The sequence below is a fragment of the Wyeomyia smithii genome, chromosome 3 (assembly GCF_029784165.1).
Source record: "Wyeomyia smithii strain HCP4-BCI-WySm-NY-G18 chromosome 3, ASM2978416v1, whole genome shotgun sequence".
NCBI lineage: Eukaryota > Metazoa > Arthropoda > Insecta > Diptera > Culicidae > Wyeomyia > Wyeomyia smithii.
The window spans coordinates 133,738,585-133,757,481 of NC_073696.1; the positions used below are offsets into that span (position 1 = coordinate 133,738,585).

The 18,897-nt window shown below is 36.7% G+C and overlaps 1 protein-coding gene across 5 annotated transcripts in view; it reads left to right on the plus strand.

Annotated features, from left to right (window-relative positions):
* The window catches only part of LOC129731397 (protein hu-li tai shao), a 155,304-nt gene that overhangs the window by 86,446 nt on the left and 49,961 nt on the right, over positions 1 to 18,897 (plus strand). For 2 of the 5 annotated variants that reach the window (XM_055691371.1, XM_055691372.1), the window contains exon 7: positions 15,323 to 15,346. The exons of 1 other annotated variant lie outside the window; for it this stretch is intronic. In XM_055691371.1, coding sequence (XP_055547346.1) covers positions 15,323 to 15,346 — 24 coding nt within the window. Of the gene's footprint in view, positions 1 to 15,322; positions 15,347 to 15,416; positions 15,441 to 16,978; positions 17,030 to 18,897 lie in introns of those variants that run through there. 2 more of the 5 variants (XM_055691375.1, XM_055691376.1) reach the window with 2 other exon arrangements.

The window sequence follows — 18,897 nt, forward strand, 5'->3', positions numbered from 1 at the left end:
ACCAAAAACCAGCAAAAATAAAGCAAAACAAATTAAATATTGTTCTGAAACATTTATCGTTAGTTGTGTTACTTATGCTACTATTGAAGCAAAATATCAGTTCACTGGAGAGGTTGACTTTTGTGAATCGATAAGGCCTATAACCATTTTTCGTGACCAAAAAAATGTTGTTTAATATCATATCAATTCTTATTTGCTCTAATGTCATATATTAAATTCTTCGAATGATTTTCCTAATATTAAACTGAATTCCACGAATTCTCACATTGATATGCTTTATGAAATTTTAAATAATTCAAACATTGTTAAGCAACAATCCATTTTACACGAGGTTTTTTCATTTTTTCAAGACGTTTGTTGTCAAAGTACATTAGTGACAACACACTGCTATGACTGTTGTTGTTGCAGCTATGTGTGTACCTAGCCTAATTATTTACATAACCGCACAAAAACATTGGAACTTTGGAAGTGCATTGTTAGGGGTCATTGATATAACTTATTAAATTACGTAAAGGCTCTTCCCAAAATCTTCGACAACCCTCCTCTACCATAGTAGGGCATCATAAGGTTTTTAATTATCCTGTCCTTTCCCCTAATACCTTATGTAACACTTCCTTTCTGGAGAAAAAAAAAATAAAATTGATTCAAAAACATGTTATTTTTTTATTCGCAGAGAATAAAAAACAACAAGTTAACCAATTCCAATGAAAATCAAAATTGAGTTAACAAATTATAGTGCATAATCATTCAGTAGAGATGAAATAGCTGCTTGTAATAAGTTTACTCTCAGCAAGATATATTGCAAATTTTAAGAACTTGAGGTTTTGTTTTGTTTTTTAAAATTTTTAGATCTTACGTATGATTTTGTTGGTTCCATGACTGCCGTTCCAAGCATAACTGTCCCAGCGTCCATAAGGTTTCCATAGAACATGGGACAGATATGCTTTGAACGGCAGATGAATCCTTACGTAATTTACGAATGTCACTTTCGCAATTAGTTCAGAAAGCTTAATCATGCTGTAACTGCTGTCAAAACCCTTCTTTATTCGCTTGATTGCCTGAAGCGCACTGTAAAATTTGTCAGTTTCAACCCGCCACCGCACGTGCTTAGTTCGTAAACAGTTATCTGGCATCTCTTTCTCACTTTAACCACAAAACTTTAAGTGAATCAGAAGTTTGCGTATAAATCCATTTTTAAAACGATAAGTGCAATATATATAAGATGCTTGTTGAAAAATTGTGACGAATGGTTCTATTTTTCAAACAGTTCTCGAACATAGTATTTTTATGATTCCTTGTTGTTATTAACTAGAATTTGAATCAGACAAATGCATTATCCTTGCTCATAGAAACCCCGGTCTTATACCTAGTTCAGAGCAACTTACAAACTAGCAACGAGCATTTGAAACATACTTTGTACGTCTCAGTTTACATGAGATAATGATTTTCCTGATATTTAAAAATAGAAACTTTGTTTAAAAATAATAGATCGGGCAATTTGAGTTACACTGCAGACATCAATTCCAACACTGCGTCTAGCATTTTAGGTTATTGTAACATCTCCGAGGTTTATTATCTCTGCAATAACATGCCACATTTTTTCTTAATTATCCATGCTTGTGTGTGATATAGGACTCCTTGTTATTGAAATTTTTTATTTGATTATTCCGTCGACCTCCGATCCAAGGAGCATAATCAAACTATAATTTGTCTTGTATAAAAAGCTCCTGTGCTCCTTGAGTTTGTAATTTTTCTAGCTCTTGGAGCATAAGCTTTATCTTGTGAGGCAAACTGCTATTCAGTGTGGCGGAAGGGGACTGAGAACAATTCTATGCCTAAAACATTCGACATTGGATGGTTTGATTCAACTAATGTAGAACTCGTGTGACCCGGAGTACACTTTTTACCCCGTAAATGTTTTTTTTTTCACTTTCCAGATTACACTTTTTCTGTCTCTGACTACACTTTTTCTGTCTCTGACTACACTTTTTCTGTCTCTGACTACACTTTTTCTGTCCCGGACTACAGCCGAAAAACGCAGAGTGTACTTTTGGGAGTTACCAACACATTCACACGTATGTGTCAAAACTGGTTTGTTTTGGTTGTCGCTCCACGTGGTATTGTGTCAGGTAAGTTTTTTTTCAGCGCATTTGCGAGATGGAAATGAATCTGAAATGGAAACGAGACGAAAAGACGATGACGATAAGGGCCAAAACATAACAAATTGACAGCTATCTCTATTATTACGCTTACCAATGCAACTACCCATAAAATGTTTTTGAGGCTGCAAAGTGTAGCCCATGACGGTGCACAGTGGGTTAAAAGCAGAAATTCGTGAACTTAATTATTTTGTGACGTTTGTGTACATTTTAGCCATTTGGTATGTTCCGATGACTTTTATCGTTTTTGATTTCATATCTTATGGAATATTCGCCATTTTGTTTTTTTTTTAAATAAAGGTGAATTTAGAAAAATTAACTTTTTTATTTCAACTGATAGCGAATAAATGTGTTCTACAATGTTATAGTACTCAAAATTTCAATAAAGTTTGCTTAAGACATCAAGTTGCCATGACTTCAATTTATTGAGATATGAAGAGCTCTATGGAAGTAGTACCTTGATATTAGTTTTTTTGACTTTTCTATAGTTTATCCACATTATACAACATAGTTATGTTCAGCAAAGTTTTAGATAATAACAAACAACTTTGCTCTAGACACTTATGCGTTTAAATCTCATCCGTGAAAGATACTATGATTATTAAGTTAAAAATGGCCCTTTTTCAAAATGTTATTACTAAGTAAATTGCAAACCGTTGCACTGGTAACAAGTTCCATCTTAAAGCCCGAAGTTAGGTCTTTAATAATTGTGGGGATTATCACTGGCCGCCAGTTGCCTGAAGTATGAGTGGCTTTAAGTTTCTTATGATTGTTGACTCCAAAAATCAGTTTTTCAGGTTTATCCTTGTTATACCACTTAGGGCATCTTCAGGGGTGGTCCAAATCGTTGTTTAGTTCTATTTTTTTGGAACAAACTCAAATTCACTGCTGCACCGGTGGTGTAAATTTTGTTTTATACCAGATCTAAATTGAAAAAATTTGAAACTGGTATACGTTTTGGTCTATTTTTGTCACTTTTTGGAACAAGAAATAGATCGTTCTAAAACCCTTTGTACGCTGCCAATAGGTAGGTAAAATGTCATATTTCAATTGAACACCTCATTTTTGGCTATTTCCATATAAGCGTTTTGCGAGTGTTGGGGAATAAACAAAACCAAGGTTTTTTATGACAACTCACAATTCATTTTTGTGGCTTTTCTGAAGCAGAATATGAACAGGTTTGTCGTTTTTGGCATCAAGGAAACCGACCAGCAAAAGGGGGAATTCTGAAAGACCATAACTGTCGCCTTAATTGTATTGTGACTAGAGGAGAACTTAAGAGGCCAGAAAAATGGTCCTTAAAGACACTGAACTAAAAACGTTCAAAATACTGGGGTGAAATTGTGCATTTCGTTTCGAGCAACTCGAACAAAACTAAATGATCCCTGGGGGGCGTTATGTTTCGTTTTTCGTATTTTTCGACTTTGCGGGTTAGATGAGCCGCAGGACAAATGACAATGACTGCTTCTTTTAAGCTTGAAGCATAACTGGCAGTGTGTGACCTACTCGAAAATAGCGAAAATCGTTCGAATCGAGCTGCGCAATGCCACCCAATATCCTCAAAACCCAAACCAAGTTTGAAGAACTGCAAGATTTTAAAAGATTGATGAGACAAAAACGGAAGATGAACATCTACGCGATCAAATATTTTTCGCTATCCTCCGAAACCAAGTAGGGTTTCGGAGCAGAAATTTTTAGATCATACCAATCCATCCTGAGAAATGTCATTGACGCTCGGGTCAAACCGTCAAATCCATAAAGTTTTGTGGATATAAAGTGTCTTGCCAAAGTAATCGTTAAATGTGCGTAAAAATTATTGAATTTCCGTTTGTTAAATATTGAGTTTTTTATTATAACGAGTCTCATTAACTGATAGCATGGGGTATTTATTTGTTTATTTATTTACTATTACCAACAGACATAAAATAAATTGTCCTAATGGCTACTAATACTAATACAAATATCTCCGGAACATTGACAAAAATTTAGAACGTATAACTCGGTATGATGAATGGAAGTCGAAAACTAGCGACACTCTGTTGAAAGCGCGTTGAATACCTGTGATAGCACTGTTTGAGCTATAGTTGGTTCGGCGAAAGGGCAAGTGCAAAGCTGGCATTCTTCGCAGGGTTCTAGTTGGAGCATGCAGGTTGATTTGACGCAGAATGGCAGGACAGTCGACCCGTGATGTCAGAATATCGGAGACGAGCATAGCGCGTGCTGTTTCCCGACGTAGTTGAAGAGTATCGATCTGGAGCAGCTGGCATCGGTCCTCATACCTGGTTTTACGCATGGGCTGTTGCCAGGGAAGCATTCGAAGGGCATAACGTACAAACCGGCGCTGAATATTTTCGATTCGGTAGATAGCATTATTATAATGAGGCACCCAGACTGTAGAACAGTACTCCAATGAAGACCGAACAAGCGAACAGTAAAGCGTGACTAGGCAGTGGATGTTTTTGAAATCACGTGTCATTCGGAAAATAAGTCCTAGTTGTCTAGAAGCCTTCGCTACGATGAAAAATATGTGTTGCTTGAAGGTGAGTTTTTCGTCCAGAAGTACTCCGAGATCCTTAATGAAGACGACTCGCTGTACTGGAGAACCGTTTAGGAAGTAGTCAACTTGTAGTGGCCTGTGTTTACTCGTAAATGTTATGACGAGCATTTGGACGGGTTTAGTACCATACAATTAATCTCGCACCAGGAAGCGAATATGTTGAGTTGTTCCTGAAGAAAAGCGGCATCGGCAGAATGCTTGATTTTGTTGAATAGCTTCAAATCGTCGGCAAATGCAAGACGGGGGCATTTTAAAGAATAGTGTACGTCGTTGAAGTAAAGCAGGAACACTAGTGGGCCAAGATGACTGCCTTGCGCGAGATTTTGTCGTTAATTTTCACACTCAGAGTCCGTCAAGTTTGGCGACGGCAATGCGATGGTTTATTTTGTCGAAAGCGGCTGAGAGGTCCGTATAGATCGTGTCCGTTTGAGATCGGTCAATGAAGCTGTCGATTACGAAACTTGTTAGGCAGAGTAAATTCGTCGTACACGAGCGTTTCGGAAGAAACCCATGTTGTTCGTCAGCAATATTATTTTGGCAGTGCGCGAAAATTGGGTGCAGTACGATTAGCTCGTACAGTTTCGATATAGCACACGCAGATATGCCACGATAGTTGTCGATTTTCGTACGGTCGCCCTTTTTGTACACCGGGAACAAAAATGCGTGTTTTCAAGCTGTAGGAAATCTTTCTGAGGAAAGCGACAAACGAAACAAGAAACTCAACGGTATAAGTAAATCAGTGATGCACTTTTTTAGCAACGTGGTCGGGATACCATCCGGACCAGAAGAATAGGAATGTTTCAGTTTACTAGCAGCGGTTAGAATCATTGAATCGTCGATGTTAATCGAGGCGCTTGATTGTCCATAAGAGGGAACGTTATTAGCGGCCTCAAGAACTTGGTCATTAGTAAGAGTTTCACTGTTGAATACACTAGAAAATTTATCGGCGAACAATCTGCATATTGCGGTACAATTATCTGCTTTCTCGCCAGCCAGCTCCATACTAGAGGGCAGACTTGATTGCTTCCGCTGCATGTTGACAAAATTCCAAAACTTTTCTGGATCAGTCTTCAATTTACTCTCCATGAGCCGCCTATAATTTGAGTAGCAGCGTCGTCGTAGTTTTTTATACTCGTAATTTAGTTGCCGATAGTGTTCTCGCAAACAAAGCGTACCGTTTGCTGAAAACCTTCTCAATGCAGCTTTTTTCATTGATTTTAGACGACGTAGTGTGGAAGATTGCCAGGGGAGATACTTTCGATGACGGGCTTTAGGAACAAAACGTTCAAACAGTTCGGTACAGACAGAAGTAAAATCGTTCACGGCCAGGTCAATATCGGTGTGATTCAAAACAGTAATCCAATCTACGTTGCGTAGCGCGCTTGACAAGCCATCGTAATCAGCTCGACGAAAATTGAATCGAATCGAGTTTACTGAAATCGTTGGATCGATTCTATAACGATTGTCGAGAGACAGAACAAGAGCCGGGTGGTGAGGTACGGTTTTGACAAGCGGGTCGGGTGCGTATGCAATCTTAGGAGCCGTGTCACAGATGCTGACGAAGCAAAGGTCTAGGCAGCGTCCGTTTCCGTTGGGATTGCCATTAATTTGCTGTAGGCCAGCGGCGTTATACCCGTCGAGAAGATCCATAGCACAAGCGTGAAATGTAGACTGATCCGGGTCGGTATAGTAAAAGCCGTCACAAGCAGGGCGCCAGAATAGACTAGGTAGATTGTAATCACCAATAATTATTATTTCGTCGCGCGGATTAGCTCTAGCAGTAATCGAGGAAACAGACTGAAGATGAGTATCGATCAGCTGCTTGTCGCGTGTGCGGTCCGGTGGAAAGTAGACAATGCAGATAAACAATTTTCTATCGGTCAACTGGACAGACACCCAAATCTGTTCGAGCGTATTCCACGTGGGGTCACAAATAACGTGATTTTTCAAGCGTCGACGAACGGCAATGAGTACACCTCCACCGGTCCTTTTCAGGCTGTTGAAAGAGCTCCGATCACAACGGAAACCTTCGTACTCGTTTCCAAACAAATAGCCTGACACGGTACGATCGTCCAACCAAGTTTCAGTAAACGCGATAACATCGTAACAGTCATCCGAAAAAACGAGCACATAGTCTTCGATATTTGAATTCATGCCGCAAGTATTCTGTTAATAAAGCTGAACCATCGAATCCGGGTTGCGGGATCGTATCGCCCTGGGACTGGTAGGCAGCGGAGCTGACGGCGCGGGTGTTAAGTTGAGTATGCTAGAACACGAATCGGAATGTTGGCATTCGTTGTCAGGGGCATAAAACGAGGATGGATACTTAACTTGTGCGAGAGTCAGTTGACTCTCGCTGTTCAATAATAAAGCATGAGAAAAGTTCGAACTATTGACGAAATCTATCGGGTCGTATCTGGGCCATGTAGAAGCACGTAAAGCAACATCCTTAAGGTTCTCTGGAATCTCCACCCGGAAAGATATAAAATTCAATTTCGCGGGATCTGCGTTTTTTTCACTAACATAATGACGTCAGGCGTTTCATTGATGCCGAGGCACTCTCGAGTCATCGCAACGATGTCATCAACAGTGTGGCTGGGATCAAATCTGCTTAAATAAAGCCAAAATTGCTGCCGTTCATCAGCAATGGTTTTTATTTTGCATTGTATTGTTTTCGTGCCACAAACACCGACCACTGCAGCCCGAAATTTCGAAGTGTCTTCACGACTCCGTTTAGGTGTCGGTTGTTCGTCGGGCTGTCGCTGAGAATAAAAAATCTTCTGAGCTGGTAAAGCGGTGCTGGCTGGGAAGTGTTTCTCTATACGGATCGATAAGTTTGATACGACTGTATTCAATTTGGCGACAGCTTCACACAGCATCGATGTATCGGTAGCGAAGGGTGTAAGGGGAGCTGGGTGCTGCAACCACTCGTTGAAACTTTTGGCGCACTCGTCACAAAACCAAAACAGATTATCACTGGAGGTGGCTATCACGTCCAGAGTGGAACGTTGCAGTCCCGAAATGCAGGTGCGATAAAACATGGAACCGCAATTCCCACGGCAGGCAACTCTATCGATTCCGTTGATAGGTGAGCTGCATGTTTTACAGACAGAGGCCATGACTCGAACAAAAGAGGCACGATGCCGGTAGGCGCCAACTTATAAACGAAGATTTTGCAGCAGAACGTCTAGAATAACTCTGTACTCGATATCACACACGCGAAAGGTGATTTAAAAAAAACAACTGGTAAAATAAAATATTCGTAAGTGCAATTATTACTCGAAAAATTAAATTATTAAATTATTGACAGTGTGACAGATGTCAGCGGTTTAAAACAACAAGATATACAACACCGGTGCGGAGAACGAAAAGTTGGTCTATATTAGCTGGTTCTATTCAGGTTTCGCTGGTGTAAATCTAGTATAAAGTTGTTTCAAAAATAGACCACCGCTGAAGATGCCCTTAGGTATGTTCAGCAAAGTTTTCTATAATAGCAAAATAAGCAACTTTGCTTAAGTAGATGTCGTTGCTTGGCTATGAGTATAAAAGTGGTTCATCGTCATATGGAAATGTTGAAACTTTAGAGCAAAGAGCCAGAACAAAATTTATTGATTCCATTTGTGTCCTCAAAAATCCCAAACTTATCCCCAACTTAATTACTAGTGACTCCGCTTAGCGTATTGCATTTTGAATTTGTATGAGATAACCTACATTTTCGATTTCGAGCACACGGTTCTGAATCAATTTCAAGCTGTTGTCAAACTTAACATCGGGGGCTCAAGGACGAATGGTAGTAAGACACAATCGAGTTACCCAAGCAATAATTGAAATATAATAAAAAAAATAAATTGTGATCATTTGCTGCACAAATGGAATACCAAGAAACATATTTTGTCACTACGATGAAATTGTAAAGATTGTAATTGTAAAGAACAACTAATGTTGCATCGTTGCTTCGAAAGTTTACACCAACAACGTAATTTTCGATATTGGGTTCGTTGTTGAAACGTGTGAACTGCGTTTGAAAGCATAACCAACTTTCTCTGGATCTAATGGGCGGAGCGTATAAGTTGCCAGCGTGATGCATGCGAGGTACACAAAACAATGATTCTAAAAATTGCTGTCATGTTCGCATACTATGTAACAGCAACTTTTTCTCGATCGTTCGCTACATTTTTGTTCTTAACTTTTCGATGAGGTTCATATTGATGTCCACGTCTTTACGTCGCAAAGCGATCAATTCAGATACGGAAATGTTGCTGTGATGATGAACCCATGTTCTTTACAACACTTGTTGGAAATTTTACTATCTTCACAACGCAAAAGTGGGAAATACTAGACCGTCGTAACGTTTAAAATGTTGAATAAAGCGAATAACGTTGCTCATGTAACTATCAAATGACCTCATTATACTGCGTGGTAGCCTGTGGATTAGAAGCCCTCCAAAAGCCATTTTCACAATTCGGCAGAAAAATGTAAATCTTCAAAACGAGATGAAATCAATTGCTTTGAATTTCACTATCACGCTGACTGACACTATCCGCATAACTGTCCCATACTGATTTTCGTCACTTTTGAGTTATCATCGGGAATCGCCTTAATTGTTATCATATTTTCTGAAAAAAATCTAAAATTGATACGTTAGTATGGAAAAACTTGGGAAAAATACCAAGTTGTGTTAGTCCCATATTGAAAGTACTCGCATAACAGTCCCACAGCATAGTGGTACAAACTGCAAACATATAATTTTGCTCCAGATTAGTGTACATCGGATTATTTTAGGCATATAGGAGTATGTCATTCAATTAACTAAATTAATGTTGTTTTTCTGTAGAACAATCTACGTAGCCGGTGTAACTGCCAGTTGCTGGTTGAATTTATATGTGATGGGACAACATATGCGAGTACTTTTGAAATGTACCCGCATATTTTGTCCCATATTGTATTTTTTTTCTAGTTATATAACGTAGAACTAATTCCACCCATGGTTTTCTGACGAAGGACTACGTCTAACCGCACTATATCGAGATACATTCTGCGGAAACCGAAACCAAGGTGTAACGTTGGAATGAAAGATTTCAAACGGTAATACTGATGTAACCACATGTTGGATCACAATAATCAATATGTCGTTGGATTGATAAAATGATGGACAATTTTGTGATTCTTTAATTATCATTATCACTTCAATGTTAAACAGTGAAAATTGAATAAAAGTTTCAAGGTTGAATTTTCACGAACAATGTACCAATCACAAGCGAGCACGCCTGGCACAGACTTCCAGAGTGGACACTAGGTTGCCAGTCAAAATGGTCATCTCGAGTTTTAAAAAAAACCCTATACAAAATGTTCACCTGCTCGAAAAACACCCTGTGCAAAATTTCAGCCCAATCGGACTCAAAATGGGGTGGCGCAAAGCGATTGAAGAAGTTTGGCCTTTTTGAAAACCGAAAAATCACCCAAGGGGGGGGAGGGGTACGTGAAATTTCGGTTTTCGAAATTTTTTTTTGATGCCAAATGACTTAAAAATGCATGAAACGTCGAGAATTGGTGTCATCTAAAAATTTTTTTTTTGCAAAAAACTACTCTCTGGGACTTAGTCGTTTTTTCAATTGTGGAAGGCGGAGTTCAAAATGATTAGAATTTATCTTTTGAAATTGATCACTAGTCTCTCGAAATAGCTTGTATAATGATATACACTATAACTAGCATCGAATACATTATGTTTCATCAGGGTGGTTCATTTATTCGGCATAAGGTATTGTGAAAAATGAGTATAAAATAAAAAAAAGCACTTCGATTCGTTTGATTGGTGTGACGTCTTCGACAAAGTTGTAGATAATAATTCTGTCTTTCCAAAAAAATTACTTACAAAATATTTTTTTTTTATTCAAGAAAAATTAAAAATTAATTATTCTAAAGGGCTTATTTTTTAAAAACTTGATTTTTTTAATAAAACCTACAAAAGATTACCAAAACAATGAAACCAGTCCGATCATTTAGAAATCAAGAAAAATAAGTTATCATTTTAAAAAAAAATTGGAAAAAAGATATATTTTCAATTTTTTTATAAAGGCTTTTTTTTGGAAAATATTATTTACAACTTTGCCGAAGACACTATGCCGTTTCGACTGTAGATATATTTTTAATTTCCAATAGAGCACTCTATGAGGAATTAAGAATATTCCTACAGTCAAAACGGTTTATTTGATTGGCATAGTGTATCTGGCAGAGTTGTAAATAATAACTTTGTTCTTCCAAAAAAAAATGTACTCTGTGAAAAAAAATTGAATTAAAAAAATTATAACTTTTTTTTCTGATTTCTCCATGGCCGGTTTCGTTGTTCAGGTAAACTTTCATAGTTTTTATAAAAGCTCTTCAAAAATGAGTTGTGTTTCAAAATATTAAACCAATAGCACAACATGGCATCTTTTGCCTATAAAAACGTTCATGCAAAGTTTCAGCCAATGGGCACGTTCACGTTCTGATGATGTAAACTTGACAGAAAATATATGGTCGAACTGTCAAAACGACGCAAACCCAGAAACAACGAGTCCATTGTGTTGCGTATCTGATTGAGATCCCTATACTCTCATTATCACAGAATAACATCGATACAGTCTTTTGTCCGATTAGATAAGCCAGAGCACTGTGTGTTCAATCAAGTGTTGGCAAAGGACATTATTGTGGTAAATAAAACGAATAAATTGTCTGGTACAACATTCGAAAGAACAAGTACAAGTGTCTTAGAGTGTAGATTTTTCAAACAAAATAAAATAAAACATATTCCATCAGTTTCCACCGTTTCGACACTTGGAATGGAAAACATTTTTCAAATATTCGAATTCCATGTACCTCCCGTATGTGATTTTGCAAATGACATGAAAACATTCAACATTTTTCGCGAGACACAATCTTAATTTTGGTTGAGATAATTTTTTTTTTTTGCACAGAGTAGTTTTTTGATACATTTTGTAAATTTGTTTTGTAATATCTTGCTATTTTACATATAATTTTTCCAATTCAACATTGCCACCCAAACGACAATGATAAAACAAATATTATATTTTCAGGAATTTTTCTATTGGTATTCAGGGAAAAGTGATTTTTTCATTTTATACTCATTTTTACACAATATATGAACCACCCTATGTCGAATAAATGAACCACCCTAATGAAACATAATGTATTCGATGCTAGTTATAGTGTATATCATTATACAAGCTGCTTCAAGAGACTAGTGATTAATTTCAAAAGATAAATTCTAAAAATTTTGAACTTCGCCTTCCACAATTGAAAAAACGACTAAGTCCCAGAGAACAGATTTTTGTAAAAAAATTTTTTTCAGATGACACCAATTCTCGACGTTTCATTTGGCATTAAAAAAATTTCGAAAACCGAAATTTCACGTCCATGGTTCCGCATGGTTCGGTCTGGTCGCACGCCGACCAATTCATGATTGGGTCAGTTAACTCGCAATATTTTGTTTCATCTCCTTTGAGGTAGGATTGGATGTTTTTATGAGTGTCTCAGATGGGTTTTTCCTGCAAGATTTGTTTTTTACATACACATAAAAAAAAACTTCATTCGTTGAATTATATCGAGTGGTATATGACTTTTGACAGAGATTGCTATACCCTCCTACGCAGGAGAGAAGCAAAAGCCATGGCTGTCCACTATCTGCCTACTAAATGACAGATTTCTAATTACGCCTCGGGCAAATAACTCAGAATATCTAAAAAACAGATTCCCATTTGCTTGTGTCACAAAAAGGTTACCGCGTTGAATTCTGTTCCAATTTCGCAAAATTTCTAGAGAAATAGCGTAATCCAACGGAACTGTGTCATTTTACAACCTAGCTGAGCGTTGCCGGTGTTGATTGGGTTTCAAAATTCATAATCATTTTTCTTAATTCACTGCTTATTTAGCAATTTTATATATTAAACATGGCCATTTCAGGCTGTTTTTTGCATAAGATATCGGAATATAGATTTTAAAATGACGTCTGGAGTTGATCCTGCTTCTGACTATCATCTTGGTATCGAAAATATCCATATTGTAAGATATTTCACCATTATTTTAAGTTCACTACACTTTTCACTTTTTATTCACTTTCACTATTTAATTCTATCACTTTTCACTTTTCACTTGCAAATACGTATTTCGGCACTAACATAGTGCCTTCGTCAGTGCTTATTTGGACTGTTGTCCAAATAAGCACTGACGAAAGCACTATGTCAGTGCCGAAATACGTATTTGCAAGTGAAAAGTGAAAAGTGATAGAATTAAATAGTGAAAGTGAATAAAAAGTGAAAAGTGTAGTGAAAATTTTTCTATCAAGACGCTCGAACATAAGTGAATACATTTTAAGTTGTTTTCCATAAGCCTGAAGTCGCTACCAGGAATCAAAAAGTAGTCCCTGGAGCCGACTTCCGTCCTCTGGGCAACATCCTGAGAATACCCATATTGGATGTTGTTTGGTTTGATATTTCAGGAACAAAGCAAACAAAATCAATAAAATCGACTGCTTTAGAGAATTTCGCATTCATATATTAGATTATTCAATATATCGCACATTGTCGATCTCCGAGACTTAGAAATTCTAGAATTGGGGCCAACGTAGGTGACAAATTTCAACTTCTGGAAAAATGTCCTCGAGCAAAACTTCGAAGCGGTCACACTTTTTCGACTGATGAAAAAATGCACTGGTTCATGAATGTTCGATGTTATTTTTTTATGCCAAATATCTTGGGAATGTATAAATCTCTCGAAAAGTTTCGACACGAAATTCGAAGATAAATTTTTTCCATACATTCGCACATTCATATTCATACTTGCGAAAAACCAAATATTGTTTAGTTGTTGCCACGGAAGCAAATGAACACCAAGAAAAATGATCAATTACAATTTCCAATCAAATAACAGTCGTCGCACGACAACACCGTCATGCAATCTCACACATTATTGTGGTTCTCAATTTGACACTGCTGTTAAAACACGAGACGCAGCACGAACACGGCGCAGATGGTGCAAGTGTTACTTACGTGAACTACTGTTACCCAAACGCTGATTTTATTTTAATTGCTCAAAGTGTAATGTCTGTTAGTCTGTGTATGACTAACGAAGAAGCGACTTTTGCTAAGACACTATCAGTAAAACTGATAAGGATTGATTATGAAATGAATTATTCCTGGTTTTTGGAATCACAATTGGTCGGCGTGCAATAAAACCGAACCAAGCATTATTTTGAATATGTTTTCTGCAAACCGCTACAGTTTTTTTTATAGTTTCATTACGGACTATTTAAACGATTTTGCTTTATCATGGATGATAGATTATTAGTTTTAACATCTAGTGGTGTTAATGACTCAATTTAAAAAAAACATGGCGCTAGGCTCGGTCTGGTCGCAGGCCGACCAATTGGAGCAATGACCAGTTCAGAGAATTACACATGAGCGACATTCCTAACGTTCTTTATTTAGAACTCGTTTTAAGTTATTTCAACAATAAAAGTTTAAAAATAAATCATCAACACCACCATAACATTTTATTTCTTTTGAATGCGAACTATTATTTAGTGTGAACAATTTGTTTTAGCACCATATAAATGTGTATTTCGTTTTTTTTTTCTCTAGTGAAAACCTTATGGGAAAGAAAGAGTTAAAACTTTAGGCCTTCCAAATGCCCCATTTGGTGGTAAAGTGATGATTTCCAATTTTGGCTGTATAGATGTAAAATATTGCTCATTGTCAGTTGGTATTTCCTTAAGCAGGTATAGACGACGCAAATATTTGCTATTTTTGGTACGATTTTTATTTGCACAAAATAAAATCTGTATTGAAAAGTAGCAAATATTTGCTTCGTCTAATACCTGCTTTAGAAAAGTTATGCTTTTTTAGACACAGCTGTCACTTTCAAGGATCAATAATACTCGACCCTTAATGAACATATATTTCAATATTGCATTTCATAAATTATCATGGTGAGTTACCTGATCGTTACCATAGGCGTTTTGGTTCAATTGTATCGCAAATTGAAACAATATAGGCACACAGTCAATATTCAGTGTGCCTCTAACGTTACCAGTATCATTCAAACAAAAAAAAAAACATTAATATTCAAATGATCAACCCAGTCTATTACTAAAATATATATGAACTAATCTTTTACGAAAAGTGATGCTCTATGTACGAATTTAAGTATTTGCTTTGACATATTTTTCAAAAAATAACATCAGCGAAAAAATATGTATTTGGCAATGCAGATTCGTATAGCAAATTATCGCTTGGCTAGATGCAAATTTTATGGATTCATATAAAAATTGTAAACAACAAAAGCAAAAGTAAAGCTTATATATTATTTATATTACTACAAACATTCAATAGTGTAAATTGCTTATAAGTGTACTAGATATAACTAGCAAAATAAAGTTTGTCCGTTCGTCGAACGATATTTAATAAGTCTTTTTAGTCAAACCATTTAATATCATAAAACCCTGTAATCTGTTATTTCTAAATCTAAATTATTCGATTTATTCATATATTTTCACTACTTTAATTTTACCCATACAAAATAAAAATATTTTATTTTTTCCAATTTTTTTTAGTGGATTGATGCAAACATAGAAGAGGTAAACAATTCATTTATGGGTGTTTTGGGTGTAGCTCTTAAGTTTTTTTTTTCAATTATACTGTTTTTAGTTTTTCTAAAGGCAAAGGTTCTTGTGTTTCGTTCTAGTAGATATTCAATTACTAACAGCGTATCAGTGTAGCGGGTAGTTAACACGTGCAACAACATTTTTAAATGCGATTGGGAAAATAGTAATAAATAGTTTTCTGTAGTTTTTTAACTTAAAACGGAGTTTATTAGGGTGGCCAGCATAGAGAAATTTTTTCTTTACTGTGAAAAAAAGGAATCACCTGTTCTTTGGAAGTAAAAAAAAACTGCGATGTTGTTTACAGCGAAAGGGCGAAAGGTAGTTGGTGAGTAAAATTTAATTAAAAAATTTATTTTCAAAAGAACGAATGTGACTCATTCGTTCAAGCGTTATACCGTTTTCACGTATTTTTTCGAAATATCTGTAGATGAAGCATTGTTTCACACCACGTTAAAGATATGCTTAGTCTGAAAATTGGACTGGTTTGTGAACCATTGTTTTTCAATGCACTGCGTGATATGAATTATACTAGACATGATGATTTCGATTCGGTCGAGTAGAAATTTGGGGAATTCTATTGTACACTACATAGACTCATTATTGACTTTACGAAATAAATTCGTTTTTTTGCCATTTTAAGTATAAGAAAGTATAGGAAATGTATGTAGTTTTTACGGAAATGCGAAAAATAAATGAGAACAGAAGGTGTAAAATAGACCTAAGAAATTTTTTCTCATCCAAGCGGAACTTGAACCCGCAACCTCCGATGTCTCCGACATGGTGTTTTAGCCAATTAAACTGCTGGGATGGTAACTTCAATATAACGTCACTCTCTACTATTCTTAGCACGCCTCCTGTTTTAACCACACACACTGCTTTGTGAGAGTTATTATTGTAACTGAGAGAGTGTCTCTTCACACGCAGAGAATAGGAGGGGAAGGAGAGGGGGGCTTTGGGGGCCGCCACAAAAGTTCACTTTCAATGGCTCACGACACAACGAATTTCGTGACACTTAAACTCAAATTCTAACACAACTGATCCTTCTATAAACTTTCTTTAACTTAGATTTTTGTATGAAATGTTCTTTTATTGAAATTTTGACAGCTGAAAAAGGCCCTCACATGTTACTTGCCCACGTTCAGTTGTTGGTGTTCATCCACCGAACACGTTCGACGAAAGTGCTGTTATGCTGAAATTACACTACGTACTAATTTTTTTTATGATTACATTTTGAGTTTAGTGGAGCGGCAATGTATGTAATTTTTATGAGAATGCGAAAAATGAACAAGAACAGAAGGTGTGACTCTGGGCTAAAGAGAATCACTTATCCTGACAGGAATTGAATCCGTAATCTCTGATGCCTTCGGTATGGTGTTTCAGCCAATTTCGACTTGGTTGAAATTTTTCGTGCTCTCGAACTGATTTGTGTTTCTCGGCAAAGCTCTGGGTAGTTGAAATCTTTGAGAGGTTTTTTAACCTAGAACATTACTAGGTAATGTATTTGGAGTTTAGTTTAAAGTTGAATAAAAAAGTCAACCTCAAGCGCTTTACCTTAACTTGTAAATGTAACGAACATTTGTATAGATATTTATGGCAATTCAACAGACGATGACAGCAGTAGAAGAAAGCCATAAAAACTAGATTTGATAGTATCCTAAGGACATAACGAGGCTGTGAAAGTGGAAAGAACTGAAGGTTAGAAATAGCAAGAGATATGTATGCAAACTAACGTTACTAACACAGTCACCCTTTGCTTCAGACTACGGATCCGTGTATCGCGAGCCGGTAAAGTGGATTTGAATCATCGAGATCTGTACACAAGCCTACATGATTCGTCAGTATTGTGTAACCATTGCATCATGGCAGGAATAACAAAAAGTGAGTGCTAGAATCGCTATTTAAGCATGTCGACACTATTTCATAGCAGACCGTTAGCCTTGCATATATAACCCTCATTATTTCCTTTCCACTTTTCTCAGTCTGGTCCTTTTCGTACAATGTTATCAACGCTTGTAATATTTTGCTCTTATCTTTGTCTGCTGAAATCTGTAGACAACTCGGAAGATAACAGCAGACAAAGATAAAAAACAAAGCTCTTCGACATTTTATGTCTATGCGATGATTGAATTATGTTTGTATATTTCGGAAAGATGAAAATTATTTAAAAAAAAACGTTTTTTAAGTTTGTTTGTAACTTTAATGTAGATTAAATGTTTAAAAATATGAATACAATACCCACTTATATGCTGCAACGAAAGGCTTATATTACACTGTTTAGTAGACGATCACCGTAGTTTATTTTCCGCGGGCGATACTATTTGACACCACTGGATAACTCAGATTTAATTGTACGATGAATATCGAGCCTTATAATTATTTCGAATGGATAGAGAATGTATCCAGGTCCAAATTTAAGGGGGCAAAGGGGGCGAAGCATTGTCATTTCAAAATTTAAAATTTTCTTACCTTTTAATTTGTTAATAACAGAGGGCCCGCCGAAAAAACTTGCCCCGGGCCTCCCTGCACCAAAATCCGGCACTGAATGTATCGAAATTCGAAATCAAAACACTTGTATCAATTGTAAGCAAGAAATGGGTGTTATTATTATAAATAAAAATATTTGAAGTAAAATCTGTAGGGGAGCTTGTAGTCCCAAGGTTACAGAGTCCGCTTTAACAAGCGAATGGTCATGAGTTTGAATTTTAATAGAATCAGACCACTCGGTATCAGAAGGACTTTTGTGCATGGGTTTATTCTCAGGCTCTCGCAGTGTTGGAATTGTCAGCGGAATATCATTTTCAAATGCGATACGTTTTCGCTCCCGAACTTTCTGTGCTCATGATATACCCAGAGCAAATATCGTAGATGAAATATCATGAAATGATTCGGGATATTGTTCGACGAAATATCCCGATCTTCACCCGCTCTTCAACCAGATGACTGATTGTATTCATTTCATTGACGACAAGTGCACTGGGGCTGATTCTCTCCGCTGGAATAGGGTTGATTATATATCGAAAAGATGAAAAGGATAAGTGTTTTTTATAGTAAAGCATTCGCTATAACAAAGCAAAGCCTTGGTGCTATACATATTCCGATTCGGAGCTCGCCCTTCTGTTTACAAACACAGACATATGCTATAACAACAGCGCCTAAAAAGTAAAATGAAAAAAGACCATATTTGAGTTTTGTTTGAAATCAAATTCAAATGGTAGATAAGTGCCAGTTTATTGATTTGTGCATAATCATGATTACGCACGGCAATTCAATGGGATGAGTTATCATTCTCTTCTAAAGCGTTCACGATATTAATCCGTTCACTTTGGTTTTGATTTTTATCCATTGCTTCAAAGCTCGCATCCAATTGTTGTCACAGCCAGAAATGCACGTCGAGTTTGTAAGACTTCCAAACAACTACTAACAAAATTCTCACCCGAGCGGTTGAGTGAAACGGATCAAAACCGAATATCAATATGAGTTCGTGCGTTCGTTGAAATAGGCTACCTATTCTCAAAGCAGAAAAA